General features: G+C 42.3%; 1 protein-coding gene across 1 annotated transcript; it reads right to left on the reverse strand.

Moving 5' to 3' along the window:
• Nucleotides 1-3,171: 3,171 nt before the first annotated feature.
• LOC109869483 (nuclear receptor subfamily 1 group D member 1) lies at nucleotides 3,172-19,554 on the reverse strand. The gene is made up of 8 exons (XM_020459667.2): nucleotides 18,948-19,554; nucleotides 8,651-8,965; nucleotides 8,334-8,422; nucleotides 8,006-8,150; nucleotides 5,275-5,870; nucleotides 4,962-5,147; nucleotides 4,545-4,755; nucleotides 3,172-4,301 (listed from the first exon to the last, which is right to left on the reverse strand). The coding sequence occupies exons 1-8, from the start codon at nucleotides 18,961-18,963 to the stop codon at nucleotides 4,102-4,104; spliced, it is 1,758 nt and encodes a 585-aa protein (XP_020315256.1). The 5' UTR covers nucleotides 18,964-19,554; the 3' UTR covers nucleotides 3,172-4,101.
• Nucleotides 19,555-22,841: the final 3,287 nt, after the last annotated feature.

Raw genomic sequence — 22,841 nt, forward strand, 5'->3', positions numbered from 1 at the left:
TACCAAATATTAAGTTCTGCATTTCTGATGTATCAAATACTTATGTCATGCAATAAAATGCAAATGAATTACTTAAATCATACAATGTGATTTTCTGGATTTTTGTTTTAGATTCCATCTCTCACAGTTGAAGTGTACCTATGATTTTAAAAATTACAGACCTCTACATGCTTTGTAAGTAGGAAACACTGCCGATTTTGCAGGTTATCAAATACTTGTTCTCCCCACTGTACATAGACTTGAAATCGCTGGCCACTTTAAATGTTTACACTACCGTTCAAAGGTTTGGGATCACTTAGAAATGTCCTTGTTTTCCATGAAAACATACATGAAATTAGTTGCAAAATGAATAGGAAATATAGAAGACGTGGACAAGGTTGTAAATAATGATTTTTTATTTAAATAATTGTGTCCTTCAAACTTGGCTTTTGTCAAAGAATCCTCCATTTGCAGCAATTACAGCCTTGCAGACCTTTCACGTTCTAGTTGTCAATTTGTTGAGGTAATCTGAAGAGATTTCACCCCATGTGTCCTGAAGCCCCTCCCACAAGTTGGATTGGCTTGATGGGCACTTCTTACGTACCATACGGTCAAGCTGCTCCCACAACAGTTCAATAGGGTTGAGATCCAGTGACTGTGCTGGCCACTCTATTATAGACAGAATACCAGCTGACTGCTTCTTCCCTAAATAGTTCTTGCAAAGTTTGGAGCTGTGCTTTGGGTCATTGTCCTGTTGTAGGAGGAAATTGGCTCCAATTAAGCGCCGTCCACAGTGCGTTGCAAAATGGAGTGATAGCCTTCCTTCTTCAAGATCCATTTTACCTTGTACATATCTCCCCCTTTACCGTCACCAAAGCACCCCCAGATCATCACATTGCCTCCACCATACTTGACAGATGGTGTCAAGCACACCTCCAGCATCTTTTCATTTGTCTTGCGTCTCCCGAATGTTCTTTGTGATCCGAACTATTTATAACACTTTTTTCCAATCTTCCTCTGTCCAGTGTCTGTGTTCTTAATCTTTTATTTTTATTGGCCAGTCTGAGTTATGGCTTTTTCTTTACAACTCTGCCTAGAAGGCCAGCATCCCGGAGTCACCTCTTCACTGTTGACGTTAAGTCTGGTGTTTTGCGGGTACTATTTATTGAAGCTGCCAGTTGAGGACTTGTGAGGCATCTGTTTCTCAAACCAAACACTCTAATGTACTTGTCCTCTTGCTCAGTTGTGCACCGGGGCCTCCCACTCCTCTTTCCATTCTGGTTAGCGCCAGTTTGCCCTGTTCTGTGAAGGGAGTAGTACACCGTGCTGTACGAGATCTTCAGTTTCTTGGCAATTTCTCGCATGGAATAGCCTTCATTTCTCAGAACAAGAATAGACTCATGACTTTCAGAAGAAAGTTATTTGTTTCTGGCCATTTTGTAATCGAACCCACAAATGCTGATGCTCCAGATACTCAACTAGTCTAAAGAAGGCCAGTTTTATTGCTTCTTTAAAATCAGCACAACAGTTTTCAGCGGTGCTAACATTATTGCAAAAGGGTTTTTTCTAATGATCAATTAGCCTTTTAAATGATAAACTTGGATTAGCGAACACAACGTGCCATTGGAACACAGGAGTGATGGTTGCTGATATTGGGCCACTGTACGTCTATGTACAGTTGAAGTCGGAAGTTTACATACACCTTAGCCAAACACATTTCAACTCAGTTTTTCACAATTCCTAACATTTAATCCTAGTAAAAATTCCCTGTCTTCGGTCAGTTAGGATCACCATTTTATTTTAAGAATGTGAAATGTCAGAATAATAGTAGAGGGAATTATTTAATTCAGCTTTTAATTCTTTCATTACATTCCCAGTGGGTCAGAACTTTACATACACTGAATTCGTATTTGGTAGCATTGCCTTTAAATTGTTTAATTTGGGTCAAACATTTCTGGTAGCGGTCCACAAGCTTCCCACAATAAGTTGGGTGAATTTTGGCCCATTCCTCCTGACAGAGCTGGTGTACAGAGTCAGGTTTGTACAGTTGTACTCCTTGCTCACACATGCTTTTTCAGTTCTGTCCACACATTTTCTATAGGATTGAGGTCAGGGCTTTGTGATGGCCACTCCAATACCTTGACTTTGTTGTCCTTAAGCCATTTTGCCACAACTTTGGAAGTATGCTTGGGGTCATTGTCCATTTGGAAGACCCATTTGCGACCAAGCTTTAACTTTAACTGATGTCTTGATGTTGCTTCAATATATCCACACAATTTTCCTCCTTCATGATGCCAACTATTTTGTGAAGTGCACCAGTCCATCCTGCAGCAAAGCACCCCCACATCATGATGCTGCCACCCCCGAGCTTCCGGTTGGGATGGTGTTCTTCGGCTTGAAGGATCCCCCTTTTTCCTCCCAATGTAACGATGGTCATTATGGCCAAACAGTTCTATTTTTGTTTCATCAGACCAGAGGACATTTTTTTCTGAGGTCTTGGCTGATTTCTTTAGATTTTCCCATGATGTCAAGCAAAGAGGCAGTGAGTTTGTAGGTAGGCCTTGAAATACATCCAGAGGTACACCTCCAATTGACTCAAATTACGTCAATTAGCCTATCAGAAGCTTCAAAAGCCATTACATAATTTTCTGGAATTTTCCAAGCTGTTTGGAAAAGGCACAGTCAACTTAGTGTATGTAAACTTCTGACACACTGGAATTGTGATTAAGTGAAATAATCTGTCTGTAAACAATTGTTGGAAAAATTATTTGTGTCAACTATAGTTTGTGAACAAGAAATTTGTGGAGTGATTCCAACCTAAGTGTATGTAAACTTCGGACCTCAACTGTAGATATTCCATTTAAAAAATAAGCCTGTTTCCAGCTACAGTAGTCATTTACAACATTAACAATGTCTACACTGTATTTCTGATCAATTTGATGTTATTTGTAATGGACATTTCTTTTTTACATTTCTATGGGACCCCAAACGTTTGAACGGTAGTGTACATATTTGAGCTTTACTCATCTCAAATGGGGCGGCAGGGTAGCCTAGTGGTTAGTGTTGGACTAGTAACCGAAAGGTTGCAAGTTCAAATCCCTGAGCTGACAAGGTAAAAATCTGTCGTTCTGCCCCTGAACAGGCAGTTACTCCTCTGTTCCTAGGCAATCATTGAAAATAAGAATTTGTTCTTAACTGACTTGCCTAGTTAAATAAAGGTTAAATTAAATATGTATATACTGTATTCTATTCTACTGTATTTAGTCTATACCACTCTGACATTGATCATCCTAATATTTATATATTCCTTAATTCCATTATTTTAATTTTAGATTGTGTGTGTATTGTTAGATATTACTGCACTGTTGGAGCTAGAAACACAAGCATTTCTCTACACCTGCAATAACATCTGCTAAACATGTGAATGTGACAAAAACAATTTGATTTGCCAATATACAGAATATTGCATTTCTATATGCAATTTGTCTGTTGAATATATTTGAGTCTTAATTGTATATTTAAACCCCAGATGTGTTTATAAGTGAAATGGCAGTCATATGATCTTAAGTGTAAATTGTATGTATTATTATTATTATTATTATTATTATTATATACAGGGTCCCTTTCTCTTATACAAACACTAAACACCCACACATTCAGTCACCAATAATGGTCCCTAAACTTATCATTGTCCACAAACATCTTCCTCTCTGATTCTCTCTCAACTGTGGTTTGGCAATGGTCGGGAGAATAGGATTAGACTTTTGGCTTTTGGTCTCTTAAAGACTGGAAAACAACGGGTAAACTGCCATACACATCTGTCCAAAAGGGTAATGGTAAGCCTAAAACACTGATGTACGTTCTAACATACTATCTTTCTCCAAGTGTGTGTGTGTGTGTGTGTGTGTGTGTGTGTATGTGTGTGTGTGTGTGTGTGTGTGTGTGTGCATGAAAACTGGATGGAGATCAATATATTAATTATTGTCCTTTTTCAAACATGCATCTTGAACATTTTTGTTGTTGTTTGATTGCCCAAGTCAGTGTTCCTCAATCTCCTTGGAAGTCTTGCCCTGAGAGACTGGTGGTTTCTGAATTGCTATGTGTGTGTGTGTTCAGGGCTGTTCATGAGTCAATCCGGAAGGCCAGCAGCTTGTCGGAGTGCAGGTTGTTGAGGGTGCGCAGGTCGGGCAAGTGCAGGAGCAGCTTGGGGAAGATGGACGCGCTCTCGTCGGGACGACGGCAGTGGATGAGGGAATGCAGGGCACGGATTAACCCCTCCTGGAGCTGTTCTACTGCCCCCATATCAACGATGCCAGAAAGGTCTAAGGAGACAAGAAGAGAGGGTGAGAGCTTGTTTGAGAGACACAATAGCTATCTATCTATGGATGTCTGCACAACTTTTGTCGGTTTATCGTTATGCTCATATTAAGCTCTTCATGCTTACTCGGTCACATTTTCTTATCATACCATTTAAGATCTACATCTCTTCTATGACTTCCTAATGCCATGTTGTTCATATTGACACTGCTTTAGTGATGAATTCAATGGCAATTTCCCCCCCTCACCTGCAGAGACCAGCACCACGGCCATGAACAGAGCCATCTCATCATGCTCCAGCCTCAGAGTTCCCAGCTTCTCACTGAAGTCAAAGATGGCGTCGAGCAGCGCCCCCATCCCCAGCGCCCGCAGGGTGGACAGAGGGTACGTCTGGCCATTCAGGAAGGTCACCGTCCGCTCCTCAGGGTTAAACATTGTACAAAACCTCACCATCAACACCTGACCGAGACAGAAGACCCAGTGGAAGGTTAGTCGATATGGATCGGGATTACATTTATTGGGAGAGAGAATTAAGGCGTTTTGTCCTTTTCGTATTTCTATTTTCACAGCTGAAATAATCGGATTTAGGGCCAGTTTCCTGAGTACAGGTAAAGCCTAGTCCTGGACAAAAATAGACTACTTAAAAAAAAACAAGAGGTTATTACCTGGAAGGTGCCTGATTTGAGCAGCATGACCTGGTCGTGCTGGCTGAGCTCCTGGAAGCCAGGGATACCCTTAGCAAACTCCACCACTTCCCTCACTGCCGGGGTGAAACACTGGGAGAAAGACTCCCATATCTGCTGTCCAGAACGACTGGCCGCAGATACAGGACACGCATTGAGAGGACAGGCCTGAGAGATAGAGAGAGAAAGTTAGATTCAAATCCATACTATACTGTTTTTTTTTGTGTGTTTTTTTTTTAAACGTCACATATGTAAAGCTTCATAACAACTTTCTAACGACTCTTGGTTTACTCACCAGCACTTTGGTTCCAGCAGCTAATTTCCACGGACAGGATGTCTGAGTTTGCGGCTCTTGGGTCTCTTCCTTCATGGAGAAACTGTTGTGATTGGCCGAGCTGCCCCGTTGAGTTGTGCCCACATTAGACTCTCCGTGGTCATGATTGGACAAAGTAGCGGGGCAACTATAGCTACTTTTGTCCACAGAGGGGAACGTATGGTGGTTGTCATTGGTGTCTGGGCAGTGAGGGGCAAGGCCTGCAGGACAGGACTGGTACCCCTGGGTGGAGTCAGAGCCGAGGTGGGAGTAGCCATTGGTGTAGCTGGTCTCCTGAGATGTGTTGCTCTTGAACAGAGATGTTGTTGGTAAGTTGGTGATGTTGAGTTCACTCTTGGCTGCCCTGTCTTGGCTGCTGGAAGAGATGTCCTGATAGGCCCGCGAGATGGCTCTGATGGCCTCTTTAGAAGGAACACCTGCTGGGCTGGGAGGGGCTTCGGAGACGGGGGAGGACTCTATGTCCATGGTGGCAGACTCATTCAGGCTGTTCATGTAGCTTTGCATCTCATCCAGAAGCCTCTGCTTCTCCCTCTTAGGGATACGGCCAAAACGCACAGCTGATGAAGACAAACAGAGGGGACTGGTCAACGTCTGGCCATAGTTCTCTTATAGATATTAAGTCTTAAGGTCCAGTCTACAAAGAAACAAACAGAATGTTCATACATTCCGCTTCGTAACAAAAATTGATTAATTGCATCTTGTGTATTTCATGCATGAACGTGTAAGCAGTCTTTTGTGGGTCCCATCCCTCGTACTCTCCATCCCCCTCGCCAACAATATCCATCAGCTGAAAATGCTATTTATAGACCTCCATCTCTCTCTCTCTCCTCTCCTTCCCTCCCTCTCTACTTTGTAAGTAGGGCAGTGGCTCATCGTGAACGTGATGTCACTGCTACTGCGACGGAGGGAGAGAAATAGAGGTGGGCTAGCACGCAAGGGGGAGGAAAGAGGATGTAGAGGGGGGAGGAGAGGTTGCAGAGAAGTAAGGTGAGAGTGAAGAGTAGTGTTGAAAATAGGAGCTTGCAGAGAGAACGTAGTGAGTGAAACACCACAAAGTGGAGTGTGACATAAGAGTGAAGCTTCAAATGGCGGTCCTGCTGCCGAGAGTTCTTCAACCAAGCCAGCACAATGCATGAGGCAAGATGTAAATGATCTATAATTCATAGAAACAAACTAACTTAAAGTGTTTGAGATCAAAACAAGATACTGCACTAAGCTATGACATCGGGGGAGAATTTTTTGTGTTCTGCTTCAGTGAAATGTATGACTGTGAACATCTGTGTTAACACATCTCTGGCACCATTACATGATCTCGTGGGCCTCTCTCTGCAGTGTGCAATGCACTGTCCCTAAAGAGCATAGGATCTAGATCATGCAAAAAAAAAGGGCTATAACAATGACATTCTGTTACAGAAGATCTATGGAATTCTGCTGTAGTCATTCGCATCAATCCACTTTGTTACGCGTGCATGGATAGTCTCTCGACTTTAGCTGGTCATTACAGTTGTGAGAATGGGCTTTAATGCACTGCGTTGTGGATGAAAGTGTTGGCTGTGTCTTTAAGAAGATGAACTGGTTTCAGGGAGGGAAAGGGACTTCAATATTTGCCTTGTCTATATGGTAATCCCAAGACCCACCAATCACAGGCTCCTGAGAAATCAGGACGTCTCCTGTCATGTGGACTGCAGGCAGTTGACTGAGAGGTTTTTCTGTTTTCACAACAGCTGCAGTCGAAGGAATGAGGTTTCTAGGTTGTGGTTCTTGACACTTTCGAGATCGTGCCTTTAACAGGGTCAATATGAGCGTTTTTCCTTCCATCAAAACATCTTCACTGGCCTCGTTTCTCGTACCCCACCTTTTGAGTGCCCAAACTGTCGACTGCATGCAGAAATCACACTTGGTTCTCTTGTAGATTAGGCAATGGATTAAGCACGAGAGAGAACACAGGAGGGTTGAAGCCACACTGAGAAGACACTGAAGGCAGGCAAACTATCCCAACTAGGTCACCATGTACCAGCATGCTATAGGTAAAATGCTTGCTGTGCTTTTTTAGGTCAACGGAAACCATCCCACACTATTTTCGTAATCCGTTATGATGGGGCAATTTATCAATACTTAGCTATCAAGGCTAAAAGTAAAGTAGGTGAGATTAGCTTTGCATACGGCTGATTAATTGTATGACAAGGACGGGCTGTTTTGTTCTGCATCTCGAGCTTAATTGTTTGCCGTCTCCCTCATTAATTGTTAAAGATGTTATAAGGGTAAACAGTATACAAGGTAATCAAGTTGCCCCTGTTCCAATTCCCCAAAATAATTCCTGTGTTTGCTGCAGTTTCCTGTATGACAGATAGCTTCAGGAGCTTCAGGGACTTCAAGGCTCCCGTTCTCATAAATCACTGTCGGAGAGGAGAGAAGAGCGGGATAGAGGGAGAGCTCAGGGAACACGGAGGGGAGGAACATGGAGAGGGGAGGAATCTGAACAAGAGGAAGAAAGACTGACTTTGAAACTTATGAATGTGCAAGAGGCTGTGTGTATATAGGTTATTTTCCAACGTGTGCCCTTCAACAGTAGGTCAGTGCAATGTCTCAGGTTGAAAGATAAGGCTGGTGCAGTGCTGAGAAACTCGCATTCTATGGCCTCTAACGATTGTCTGAGCCTGCACTCTCAGTAAGATTTCACTCTAACTCTTACCATCTCTGGACATGCCCACGGAGAGGCATTTCTTGAAGCGACAGTGTTGGCAACGGTTGCGGTTCATTCTCATAATGAGGCAGTTCTCGTTCTTCACACACATCTTGTAGTTGATGTTTTGCTGAATGCTGCGACGGAAGAAGCCCTAGACAGGATATTCAAGCAGATGTACAGTTAGTTTGAAATGGTGAACGTGAATGTGACCCACCACCTTATTATACACAGTAGGAGTGCATCTGAAATGGTCAAAAGAGGTGTGCTATATAGCGACTAGGGAGCCATTTCAGGGGCACTTACTGTATGCGTTTAGTCATCATGGTCTTCTTACCTTGCAACCCTCACAGGCGTGTACTCCGTAGTGGAACCCAGATGCAATGTCTCCACACACTGTACACAGGAGCACCATACCGCCAGTCTCTGTAGAGATATATATATATAGAGACAGAGGTACAGCCAGTCAGAAATGTGATCATAAGTGAAGGTGACTACCGACCTATGTCACAAGCAACAAAAGACGTAGTGTAGTGTACATTACAGAAAAGGATTGTGGGAGGAGATGAGTATTAGATAGGGGTGGATGTTTTGGTTTAGGCTAGAAAGAGTAAGGAGGGATGACAAAAGAAGTCCGGAAGGAATGCTACTCACTGGTGAAAGGTCCTGTGAATCCACTAGGCCTTTTCCCAGCGATGGGGTGTTGGTACGAGTGCTGGTGGGTGGACGTTGATGTAGCCACATTGTAGACTTCTGGGAAGTGGAACACCAGCTTGGAGGATGATGGAGGTGTGCATCCTCCCCCTCTCTGGCCCTTCAGGGACCCCAGGGGCCCGAGTTCTGTGAAGGTGATCTCCTCTGGGGAGGAGGGCTGGGAGAGGGTGGAGGAGGGGGACTGGGTCTGGTACCCACTGGACGGGCTGCCAGGGCTGGGGCTGCCGGAGGAGCGCGCATACAGAATAACACCTCCTGTTGGAAAAACAGAGACCGAGGTAGTGGGGTTAGTCAGATAGCTGAAAAGAAGTTTACTCTATTAAAAAAAAGGTCACAGAGTTCAGGAAGTGGTGCAGAATGCAACATTTAAAGGCATGCAAAAGCATACAGTGGTTCTTCCTTTAAAAGTTGAGGTTATGCCGCTACCGTTTGTGGTAGGTGGTGGCAAAAGACAGCTCTCTGTAGGACTAATAGGTATAATTGTGCATCCAGGGAGAGAAAAGGTGGCAAAAATGGTTGGAAGCACAGTAACAGAGTGAGCGCGGATTCTGTCTCAACCAAACTCACACTAACCACGTTTCCATCCACAGTTTTATGCGCGTAAAGTCATAAAAACGTTTTTCACAACAGCAGTGATGTTTTTCACAACAGCTGTGATGGAAACAGGAAGTGTCGGTACAATTTCATAAATGCCAACAGATGATTTGTTTGTTTGACATGGGGATCTTTTTGTGTCTGTAAAATAAATGACGCGAGAAATAGCGGTGGAAATTAATTTATGCGCAAATCTAGATATAATAACCATAATATGGAAGTAAACTCGGAGTCACACGATTACATGTTGTGTGGTCCTTCCACTATGACTCGTTGGGAAAGCATGCAAGTTTATTAGGCTACCAGAGGTTGAGGCTAAAGATTAAATAAGTTCCGAAGTACTTCACAGGGTGGTGAAAGTGCAAGCTGATGAGCTTGATGCTCCTTTCCAATAAATAGCAAGGGTCTTATTCTGGTGACATAATCATCAATGCTTGGCTACCATTTGTCATATAAAAATAAAATGTTGCTCTTTTGTCCACAATAATCTCATCATGTAGGCCAAGATTCTCCAAATGGCAACCCGCGGGCCCAAAAAAATTGTGCTTAAATTTTTTTATTCATTGTACATAAGACTGTAAAAACACCAGGAAATCCACTCCAAGTGATTTTTGTTTTGGAAATCTTTTCCCATGCATAATAAAGAGATGTAGAAAGTATTCACAACCCTTTGACTTTTAACACACAAAGAAATTAGTGTTACAGCCTGAATTTAAAATGGATAATAGTGTTCAACATGTTTTTTGAATGACTGCCTCATCTCTGTACTCCTCAGTCGAGCAGTGAATTTCAAACACAGATTCAACCACAAAGACCAGGGAGGTTTTCCAATGCCTCACAATCTATTGGTAGATGGGTCAAAATAGTTTTAAAAAAAGCAGACATTGAATCTTCCTTTGAGCATGGTGAAGTTATTAATTACACTTTGGATGGTGTATCAATACAACCAGTCACTACAAAGATGGTGTCCTAACTCGGTTGCCGGAGAGGACGGAAACTGCACAGGGATTTCACCATGAGGCCAATGAGGACTTTAAAACAGTTAGAGTTTAATGGCTGTGATAGGAAAAAACTGAGGATGGACCAAAAACAGCGTAGTTACTCCACAATACTAACCTAAATGAGAGAGTGAAAAGAAGGAAGCCTATACAGAATGCAAATATTCCAAAACATGCATCATGTTTGCATCAAGGCACTAAAGTCATACTTCAAAAAATGACAAAGCAGTTTCTAAGTGGCCGAATTGACAATACAGTTGACTTAAATCTGCTTGAAAATCTATGGCAAGACCTGAAAATGGTCATTGATCATTGCTCAACAACCAATTTGACAGAGCTTTAAGAATTTTGAAAAGAATAATGGGCAAATACTGCACAATCTAGGTGTGGAACGCTCTTAGACATTTACCCAGAAAGACTAATCTCTGCCAAATGTGCGTTTACAAAGCATTACCCCAGGGTGTAAATACTTATATATTTTTGCAAAAATGTCTAAAAACACATGTTTCTACTTCAACATGATGATTGTGTGTAGATGAATGAGAAAAGCGTACATTTAATCCATTTTTAATTCAGGCTGTAACACAATGTGGAATAAGTCAAGGGGTGTGAATACTTTGACTGCACTGTATGTGATCGTATACAAATGTAAGCAAGGGATGAAAGTATTGTTTCAGTCAAATATTATGTCTGTTTTGGCTTCTTTCGGTCATTTTGCAATCTAAAATGTATTTTTTATTATGTTCTGGCCCCCCGACCCAGCCGCTCAAGAAAAAAATTGGCTGAATCTAGTTGATGATCCCCGATGTAGGCTATACGTGTGCTATATAACAATATTTAAAAAATGTGAGAAAACCATCAGTAAAATTGCGATGAAAACCCATTTAATTAGCATTTTTTATTCAGTACATGGGAATTTAAATTATATGGAAACACATTTATGGTAGGAAAGTGCGCATACTGTTTATGCGGATTTGAGAATATTCACATGAAAATCTGTCGCCAATTGAATGGAAACCTAGCTAGACATTTTTTTTGCGTCACGCAAACAACTTCAGTATTTATATAGGCAGTCAATATAAATTACAGTAAATAAATCAACGTTGCTCTTTTTCTGTTTTTCATTTTTTTTTTAAAGTTATCCTCTGTTCGTCTGCCTTCGCATCCTCTCTAAAAATCTTTTTGCATCTCCGAGACACGACCGTGCGGGCTATGCGGTGCTTCCGCTCCCTCCATGCCCAGCGTCCGCAAGCAGCACGATACCTGACCGCCGACTCACATGGACTTCTGACACGGTTACTGCCTGGACCAAATTTGCAGTATCGTGTAGACATTTACAACAATCACAAACCGGTTCCGTGATTAAAAGTTATATACTGGGGGAGTCCCAGGGATGCTGTGGTAGTGAACTGTACTCGTTTCGTCACCGACAGTACGCTATGGAGAAAGTGAATCCCGTTTTCTCATAGAGAGAGAACCACTCGAACGGGCTACCTAATAAAAAATATATAAAAAACATTTCTTGTTGAGTTTGAGACAGGCTGCTATATTTTTATCACTGCCCTACACAATGTGTCATGGTAATAGTTCGCCTATCGTATGTATACTTCGAATATAAACTACACTGAACAAAAATATAAACTAACATGTAAAGTTCTGGACCCATGTTTCATGAGCTGAAATAAAAGATTCCAGAAATGTTCCATTTGTGCACAAATTTGTTTACATCCCTGTTAGTGAGCATTTCTCATTTGCCAAGATAATCCATCCAACTGACAGTTGTGGCATATCAAGAAGCTGATTAAACAGCATGATCATTACACATGTGCACCTTGTGCTGGGGACAATAAAAGGCAACTCCAAAATGTGCAGTTCTGTCACACAACACAATGCCACAGATGTCTCAAGTTGAGGGAGTGTGCAATTGGCATGGTGACTGCCAGAATGTCCAACAGAGCTGTTGCTAGAGAATTTAATGTTCATTTTTCTACCATAAGCCACCTCCAATGTCATTTTAAAGAATTTGTCAGTACATCCAACTGGCCTCACAACCTTAGACCACATGTAACCATGCCAGCTCAGGACCTCCACATCCGGCTACTTCAAAAAACAGATAAAGCAACGCCTCTCCCCTATTTGATCTACATAATTTGTGTGTATGCATTGATATGTAGACTTAAAAAAAAAATTGTAGTTCTGTCCTTGAGCTGTTCTTGTCTATTAATGTTCTGTATGTTCCGTTTTATGTTTTGTGTGGACCCCAGGAAGAGTAGCTGCTGCTTTTGCAACAGCTAATGGGGATTCTAATAAAATACCAAATACCTGTGGGATCGTCTGAGGGGGTGCTGAGGAGTTTTTCTGTCTGTAATAAAGCACTTTTGTGGGGAAAAACTCATTCTGATTGGCTGGGCCTGGCTCCTCAGTGGGTGGGCGTGGCTCCCAAGTGGGTGGACCGATACCCTCACAGGCCCCATAATGACAAAGCAAATTTATAAAACATAACTGAAATATCACATTTACATAACTATTCAGACCATTTACTCAGTACTTGCTGAAGCACCTTTGGCAGTGATTACAGCCTTGAGTCTTCTTGTGTATGATGACACAAGCTTGGCACACCTGTATTTGGGGAGTTTCTCCCATTCCTCTGCAGATCCTCTCAAGCTCTGTCAGGTTGGATGGGGAGTGTCACTGCACAGCTATTTTCAGGTCTCTCCAGATATGATCGATCGGGTTCAAGTCCGGGCTCTGGTTGGGACATTCAGGGACGTGTCCCGAGTTGTCTTGGCTGTGTGCTTAGGGTCGTTGTCTTGTTGGAAGGTGAACCTTCGCCCCAGTCTGAGGTTCTGAGCCCTCTGAAGCAGGTTTTCAACAAGGATCTTTGTACTTTGCCCCTTTAATCGTTGCCTTTATCCTGACTAGTCTCCCTTTCCTTGCCGCTGAAAAAACACCCCCACAGCATGATGCTGCCACCACCATGCTTCACTGTAGAGATGTTGCCAGGTTTTCACCAATACGTGATGCTTGGGATTCAGGCCAAAGAGTTCAATCTTGGTTTCATCAGTCCAGAGAATCTTGTTTCTCCTGGTTTGAGAGTTTTTAGGTGCCTTTTGGCAAACTCCAAGCGGCCGGTCATGTGCCTTTTACTGAGGAGTGGCTTCCGTCTGGCTCTACCATACAGGTCTGATTGGTGGAGTGCTGCAGAGTTGGTTGTCCTTCTGGAAGGTTCTCCCATCTCCACAGAGGAACTCTGGAGCTCTGTCAGAGTGACCATCGGGTTCTTGGTCACCTCCCTGGCCAAGGCCCTTCTCCCTCGATTGCTCTGTTTGGCTGGGCGGAGAGCTCTAGGAAGAGTCTTGGTGCTTCCAAACTTCTTCCAATGATTGAGGCCACTGTGTTCATGGGGACCTTCAATGCTGCAGACATTTTTGGGCACCCTTCCCCAGATCTGTGCCTCGACACAATCCTGTCTCGGAGCTCTGCGGACAATTCCTTCGACCTCAAGGCTTGGTTTTTGCTCTGACATGCACTGTCAACTGTGGGACCTTATATAGACAGCTGTGTGCCATTCCAAATCATGTCCAATCAATTGAATCTACCACAGGTGGACTCCAATCAAGTTGTAGAAACATCTCAAGGATGATCAATGGAAACAGGATGCACTTGAGAGCTCAATTTCAAGTGTCATAGCAAATGGTCTGAATACTAATGTAAATAAGGTATCCGATTTTTATTTGTAATAAATTTGCTCAAATTGATAAACCTGTTTTCACTTTGTCATTATGGGGTATTTTTGTTTAGATTGCTGAGAGAATTTAAAAAAAATCTATTTTAGAATAAGGCTGTAATGTAACAAAATGTGGAAAAAAGTCAAGAGGTATGAATACTTGTCGAAGGCACTTTATATTCCCAAATACTATGCACCTGTCATGGAGTCTTACATTTGTAAATCTGCCCTGGGTTTGTATTTCTTTCCTCTTATTGACTTCTCCATTTTTCCCTGTGGTATTTGTTTATCTCGAGTGTTTTTATAATCCCTCAGCCAGCACGTGCTACAGGATTTATTATTGACACACTGCAGAGCCAGAGATCTAGAGCAAGTCTTAGCAGACATATGACAGGGACCTGCTGTCCTGTTCTGGCCAGCCACTACCTGAGACTGGAAACAGACTGCCTCCAGACCCAGCCGGGGCTTGCCAAACCTCCACACCCACCCAAACACATTGCATATCCACTTGAACACTCACATGTGAGCTACTTCTGTGTTTACGTTTGTGAGCGCCCTTTAGGACTGAACTACCATGCCATAAATGGTAGCCTAGTCAATAAATAATCAGCTTTTACAGGCCTCTCCAAGGCTAAGCTTGACTATACTGCCATATACTGTTCGGTGCTCCCATAATATACCATTACATAGAGCTCTTTGCCAAGTATAGGGCCTGGCCTTTTTTGTCAATTAACTCCAATTCAGAGGACATCATGGTAAGGCCCTCATGACAGGAGAGAAAATATAGGGGGCCATAGGAATTTGTGAATTGTCTTTGATGTTCACCCAGTAGGATTATACTACATAGCCCATAGCAAACTCCAGAGGATGCCCCATGTAACTCAGAGAAGACAAAAGAGCCATACACTCACTGGCAAACCAGTTAGAATTGAGGTCAGTGCAGACAGACACTAGTGTTAATTGTGGAATCGGCAGCAGGTTGGAGAGTGAGGCGAGCAGCTTCCCATCGTGAGGTCAGTAACCCCTACAGCCACTAATCTGCCTGAGTGGGTGAGTAGAGCCAGGCAGGCAGAGAAATGTGAGCATTGAGCACTTTACAGGCACAACAATCCTTCCGCCCATCTTCCTCCCCCCTATTCTATCCTTCCTCTTGTTTGCGCTCTGCTGTGCTGTGGGTCAGGAAGCCACCCACAACGCTGTAAGGCTGCTAGTGTTTTGTGCAATGACCGGTCATGGAGGGTGGCACACATTCGGCTCCATACGATGTTTACGCCACATAAATGTTAGATTATAACAGTCAGTGAATTATTGTTGATGTAAAATTAAAGCCAGGATCCAAATGTACAGTTGCAAATGCATCCTATGTAATACGAGGATGCAACAGGATGATGAGCTAAGTAAATACTGTACATTACAGTAAACATCATATACCCATGAGGAGTGTGTTTCGATGTCTATAACATTAACCTAGCTAGGAGTAGAGAAGTAGGTCACGGTCTCAGTTAAAAGGTGAATTGTCTTTGGATGTGCACTCTGTGGCTGAAACATATGCTGCTGCAGCAGGAGGGAAGCATTCACAGCCTGTCCAATTTCACCTGCCCCCAGTGGGCCAAAGGGCCTCAACGGGGGTGAATAGAATGAGTTATATTATGTTATGGGATTGCCTGCATGTATATTTAATGTATGAGTTTGGGACAGATGTTTATGCAAGGGACATACGCTATAGGAATCAGGACTAATTTATTTGCTTAGAATACAATAAAGCGCGCATGAGGTGGGAAAACGTGACTACAGATAAGGTTAATGCATGAAATGGCTGATCCACTGACCAACCCCCCCCCCCCCCCCCTTCCATCACCTCAGGCAGCATCACAACAGAAGTGTCCGAGAGAGAGAAGACAGAGCTGAGAGATAGAGAACTGCAGGGGAGGAGGTCCTGGGAAAATCACGCGCCGCACGCGGCACTGCAAGTGCGTCAACGTGAGGATGAATTGAGAATGCGAGGAGTGCATTCAGTGGGAAGACTCGCGCTGCATGAAGCTCCCATCAGAAGTCAGAATTTCTAAGCACCCCACGCGGCATATAGTCTCTGTCATAATTAAAGAGGAAAAATAAATAGAGCAGGATGTAGCGTTGGCTGAGGATGTTCTGAGTTCGCTCCAAGGAGACCCATGCACCGCATAGCACAACCTGGTCTCAGAGCACTTTGTTATTCTGTATGTAAATCAGGAACACTCCATTTAGTATGTTATGTTTGGTATGGTTACATAAGACATAACACAAACATCTAGCAAACGAAGTTAGAATCTTATCACAGACATTAGCATTTTAGCTAATTAGCTACTTTGCAACTACTTAGCATATTAGCTATCCCTTCACCTAACCGTTTAGCTAACCTAAATCCTAAATTTAACCCTAGCCTAGCCAAATATAGGCACATATATAAAGGCCAATAGTTACTGAATACGTTATTGAATGTATTTTCTTTAGCAATAAATTATTAAGATAGTAAAGAATGCAGAGCTCTGACGCGCCCCATTGCCCTTTACAGATAATAACTGACATGGAACCCATGGAACAAGTTCTGACATGGAGCGTGAGCCTTCCCACTGAATGCACTCCTCGCATTCTCAATTCATCCTCACGTCGATGCACTTGCAGAGTGCATCACAATATTTGTTCACCTATTCCACTTCCAGCTGTTGAGTGGTTCCAGTCCATGTGATGGAAACGACTGTGGAAACGGGTGCCTTGACCCAAAGCCGTTTCCATCCATGTACTGGAACGTGACTGCAGAGTTAGTAAATGAATTACCACTCAACAGCCGGAAGTGGAATAGGTGAACAAATATTATGATGCCTGGTGTACTTTGGCTAACCTCAATGAAACAACCCCCAATGCTCCATGTGTAACTGTAGAGCTTCCCATGGCCATAAACTTTACCTTATGAACCAATATCACTGCTCCCGCCTCCAATAGTAATCACAACACTACTACCTATTTATTATCTCAATGCCAACTGGGTGGTATAGAGCAGGGGTTTACACACTTTTTCACTCAGGCCCCCCTTCCATCATTGGGGAATATCCCATGGCCCCCTGTGCACCCGCGCCACGTCTATTTCTATATGCACATACACTGTTCTTGACACAAATTGTTCACACTCCTCTTGTTGGTGGAGACCATTTTGCCAGTTTAAAGCTTAGTTCCTGCAATTCTATACATTTTGTCATGTGGTGCGAAGAATATTTAGCAGTTTTAAAGCTTATTTTTGTGCAATTCTATAAAGAAATTCTATTTAAAAAAAAGTGTAATCTATGGGCTAAAAAGAGTTGCAAAGAAAAAGCCATATCTCAGACTGGCCAATAAAAATAAAAGATTAAGATGGGCCACAGACACTGGACTGAGTTATGGCATTTTCTTTGTAACTCTGCCTAGAAGGACAGCATGCCGGAGTCACCTCTTCACTGTTGACGTTGAGACTGGTGTTTTGCGGGTACTATTTAATGAAGTTGCCAGTTGAGGACTTGTGAGGCATCTGTTTCTCAAACTAGACACTAATGTACTTGTCCTCTTGCTTAGTTGTGCACCAGGGCCTCCCACTCCTTTTTCCATTCTGGTTAGAGACAGTTTGCGTGGTTCTGTGAAGGGAGTAGTACACAGCGTTGTATGAGATTGTCAGTTACTTGGCAATCTCTTGCATGGAATAGCCTTCATTTCTCAGAACAAGAATAGACATGACTTTCAGAATAAAGTTATTTGTTTCCAGCCATTTTGAGCCTGTAAACAAACCCACAAATGCTGATGCTCCAGATACTCAACTAGTCTAAAGAAGGCCAGTTTTATTGCTTCTTTAATCAGAACAACAGTTTTCAGCTGTGCTAACATAATTGCAAAAGGGTTTTCTAATGATCAATTAGTCTTTTAAAATGATAAACTTGGATTAGCTAACACAATGTGCCATTAGAACAAAGGAGGGATGGTTGCTGATAATGGGCCTCTGTAGCTATTCCATTAAACAATTATTATTATTTTTAAATCAGCCGTTTCCAGCTACAACAGTCATTTACAACATGAACAATGTCTACAATGTATTTCTGATCAATTTGATTGGACACTTTTTTTGCTTTTCTTTCAAAAACAAGGACATTTCTAAGTGAAGCCAAACTTTTGAACGGAGGTGTATATAAAAAAAAAGGGGGTCGCCCCACAGTTTGGGAACCACTGGTATAGAGATTAATTTGATTTAGATACGCACGAAAACAAAATTATCTACCTACTGCTTGCAAAAGGCATCGAATGAGTTGGAACCAATGACAGGTCGCTCCACGTGAGTTTGTTTTTATGAGGAAAAACAGGAAGTGGATCAACAAAGCTGCGTGAACTTCAAGCACTGTCACGTATCATCACCGTCAAACTTGTAACATTTTCGGAGTGCACCTTTGCAGGCTTAAAAGAAAACACCCACTTCTTGGGATGTTACAACTTTCATAACGTATATCAAATCAGGGTTGATTTCATTTTCCAGGTTCATGCATGGGAGGATAATGCACAAAAAGCATGACGGTCCTGCTATAAAGATGAATTGTTCTCATCTCGCAATTTGATAAACATATAGAATTGGACATGCACTGCTAGCCTAATAACGTTGTTTTCAATCGTATTAACTCGACCGCCTTTCTAACATATGCTGATGAGGAGACACTTAATGCAAAACCTCATAATGGGAATGTATTTGCGCACAATTACGCACGACTGCAAAGAGAAACCATACCAATGCAACACAATAACAAAAATGTTAAAAACAATTTTAAAAACCTTCAGCATTCTCAACTAAGCAGGTATAACTCCAACGCCAAATGCAATATTGAACTACAAAAAAATTGCAACAAATATAATCACAATCATAATTACTTACCACCTGGAGTGTCCATGTTTCTTGATGTGTCTTTTGCTTGCTGTGGTGAATGATGCTGACTTTTCGATATATAGCTGCAGGATCAATACTCAAGTGGAGACAGGTAGGAGTCGAGAACTAGTTATGCGTGGATAACTGACCCATAGAACGAGCGCGCGGTTGAAGACAATCGTATTGATCTGCCAAACGACTGAAACTTCCGTCGTATACTGTAAGCACAGTTATGTCCAGCTGTATGCTATGCAGAACAGTTATGTCTAATTGTCTCAGGTGTGCATGAGAGATTTTCTCGGAAGCTACCTGAATCCGTTCTGCGCTCTGAAGAACTCTAGGCTACTAGACTAGTGAGTTGCTTGGTTCAACGGATTTGAGTGTCACAAGCCGAGAACAAACAAGTGATTTTCTGAAATCCCAAGAATACACAGCTCCATCAGCATCTCCGAAAATGAATTTAGCCAGGCTAGACACACCCAATAATACACCAATCCACCACTCCCACATCAATAACGTTTTCAGGTAACTGAAATAAATGGGACTCGCTCCTGGTGTCCTCTCTCAACTTCGGTTGTGTCTGTTTGGTTAAAGGGGTGCATCTCATCTCACTATATGTCCCCTGTTAATTCACTCTACTGTCACTCTCTCCCTCCTTCCTTTTACTATTGGGTGTGTTCTCATTGGCCGGTACCCAGAGCTGAGGGGAGTTTTAATGTGCTTATTCAACCTGACCTGCTATGTTTTTACTAAAGCCACGATGCATGTGCACTCTGCATGTGCCGGGGCGAGCGCTCAGCGCTGCCCTACTGACATACATTTTATGCATAATACTGAGCGTGCGATAACGAGAGGTGGGAGGATGAGGCACATGCACAATGGGCAGGGCTCACCGTGACTGGTATGGTAGTTGTTACAAAGATTGGGCGCGTTGCATTACTGACACATGACAGATCTTACAAGGCCTGGATAGGTATTTTAAGTATCAGCAAACCATATTATATGTTAAAGCAATCGGTCAGTCGATGACACTGTCGTTTATGTGGCACCCAACCATTGGTTGATGCATGCAATGTCTGAGCAGGGGAGTGCGACCATTATCTATTATATTGACAAGATACTCGAGGGACCGCTCTAACAATGGAAATACATGTCCTCAAAAATGGAAGGTAGGCGGGAGGAGGCGAGATTAGGTAGGACCATTCTAGCCAATGAGAGGGCAGATAGGCGCCAACAGGCACAGCTCTGATATAATGTCGTTTTTTTCAAAGTTGCCGAAATGCTACCTAACCATTATGAAACTTCTATTTGATCAAATAAGCCTCACGTAGGAAATTAGCAATTATTTTTTGCTGTTAACTAAATTAGACATTTATTGACCTCCATATTTTGTGGAGATTTTGGGCCGTTTTTTTCGCTTCTTCCTCTTTAGTTGTTAGTAGCTGATGGCCAAACGTTCAGATAATGTGTTTTAGGAAAATGTAAACAAACAAGTAATACACGTTGGGGCCATACTTGCGAACATAAGCAACCATTTAAATGTAAATACTTTCTCCAGCTCAAAATGCCTATCAGCCAATTCAAATCATCGATTTACTTGCACGTGACAGAACGCTAAATTGGAGCTGGTCCCATCAGATAACATGGCACACGTTAGCCCTAATGCTAACCTCACCAGGTGGCAGTGATTATATCCTGTAACAAATTCTTCATCAGCCTATCAAAGATCTTAGTCTTTATATGCACCAACCAATGGCATTTCTTAAAATAGATCAACTGTCGCCACTAGAGGGCTATTTTAAACCTACAAATGTAAGGTTTACTTCTGTTATGTTGGTCTGAAACAAAATGTTGTGAGCCGATATTGCATTGATACATGCTTGACTAGGATTCTAGCTTATACTAGACAACATTTTCGCTTATATGACAAAATCTTGTGTTTTTGTTCATCTGTTTCACACACCTCCATGTGTTTTTAAGGCAAAAAGATAAATTAGTTCCTTACAACATGTTTGTTTATTGTACATCGTAAAAAAAACAAAAACAGAAGAGCCTTAGGGATTTGTCAAACAGCAGTCATGAAGGCTACCATTTTTTTTTTTGAAAAAACTTCAGTGCCGGTCCTTGATGCTCAATTCAAAACGCATGTGACGAAATGGATGACTATAATAATGCATAGCCTATAAAACGCTGTAGGCCTACATGTAAGTGTAGCCTACAGAACAATAAAGCTTACTAATGGTAGCTTACAATGATGTCTCCTCGCCAGGAGAGGGCATAATCAGTCTATGGGTAGGATCCACCAGGCTTTCACCCCATCAGCCTGGAAGCAGAGGCTACATATGGAATACAACCAAGGTGGCTAATGGGGTTCATCATGAATTGAGGTCTACCATATACACATTCAAGCTGTTGGGTGTAGACTATGTCCCTTTTCAACACACTAACAAAATACATGTAAATCAAAAAACAAATGGGGGGACTCATGTGAGATTCGAACCCTTTACATTGACCCGTCACTTTACACAGAGAGCAATTTGCTCAGTCTGTCAAATACAAGGGAGAGTTGCTTTGATGATCAGAACATGCTGTTGGACTGAGGTACTGTATGTTAAGGATGCTTCCGTGAACAATTGTTGGAACACATCCATCTACGTTAACGATTTAATTGGTTGTTTCAGGATATAATCCCTGCCATCTGGCGATGTGCGCATAGTGCTAATGTGTGCCATTATCTAATGGGACCAGCTACAATTTAGCGCTCTGTCACCTGTCACGTTAATTGGTTGATACGCATTTTGAGCCAGAGAAATAGTTTACATTTAAATGGTTGCTTATGTTTGGAAGTATGGCCCCTTTGTCATATGTTTATATGTGTGTGAGTGAGAGAGGGGGAGAGAGAGTTTGTGCGTGTGTGTGTGGACGTGTTTAGCTATATTTGTGGGGAACAGAAGTCCCAACGAGAATAGTAAACAAACAAAAATGTGACCAACTACGGACATTCTGTTAGTCCCCACAAGGTCAAATGCTATTTCTAGGGGGGTTAAGGTTAGAATTAGTGTTAGGAGCTAGGGTTAGGTTTAGGGTCAGGGTTAGGTTTTCGGCTTAAGGTTAGGGTAAGGGTACGGATTAGGGAAAATAGGATTTTGAATGGGACTGAATTGTGTGTCCCCACAAGGTTAGTTATACAAGACTGTGTGTGTGTGTGTGTGTGTTAATGGAGGAAATGTAGACTATGCCAGTATAACATACAGTATTTTAGTTTTAGTCAATTCAGGGGCCGATCAAGTGCAACTTATTCTTGTTATAGATAGGGCCTACTATGTTCATTTACTAAGACAGATGCCCGCAGTGGTCAAAATGCTCAAATGTGGCTTGTGTACACATAATGGTCTTAAAGAAGGTCTCTTCCTTTTAAATTTTGTTCTCACCTTCTGTGGAGCCTGCACAAATAAATGCCTGCTGGTTTGCATGAAGAATGCACCCCTTGGTGGCTGGATTCTAAGTATGGTAACAATCAATTGCAGTTCATTCTTTTGTCACTAGAGAGAGCTGCAATCCCATCCTTGTCATCTCAACCCCCGCTAACATACTTGCAGCTTTCAGATTTTTTTTACATTTTGGGGATGATAGTCGAGATGACCCATTGAGCAGACAACAAATGTAGGCCTCATTGATCAGATAACGTTTAGATTAATATGCAGGGATTTTTAGGTACAGGGCCTGCTCAAGGCATGAGGGACATAAGCAGTTGCTTAGGGACCCAGGCTGCTAGCGGGCCCCAAAAAATACGAATGAACAACTTTAAAAATAATAAACAAATTGGGGTCTCATCTCACTGTTGAGCTTTAGAATAGTAGAATACACAATGTGCAAGTACGAAATTTGTTTGCACATCATACA

Source organism: Oncorhynchus kisutch, linkage group LG24 (genome assembly GCF_002021735.2).
Source record: "Oncorhynchus kisutch isolate 150728-3 linkage group LG24, Okis_V2, whole genome shotgun sequence".
In the NCBI taxonomy this organism is placed as follows: domain Eukaryota; kingdom Metazoa; phylum Chordata; class Actinopteri; order Salmoniformes; family Salmonidae; genus Oncorhynchus; species Oncorhynchus kisutch.

Bases quoted from the DNA above. Each gene is read 5' to 3' on its own strand.
- LOC109869483 (XM_020459667.2), bottom strand. The intron at 5,148-5,274 runs GTGAGTAAACCA...TCTATCTCTCAG, and splicing joins CTGCTGGAACCAAAGTGCTG to GCCTGTCCTCTCAATGCGTG. The intron at 4,302-4,544 runs GTGAGGGGGGGA...TTGTCTCCTTAG, and splicing joins CGTGGTGCTGGTCTCTGCAG to ACCTTTCTGGCATCGTTGAT.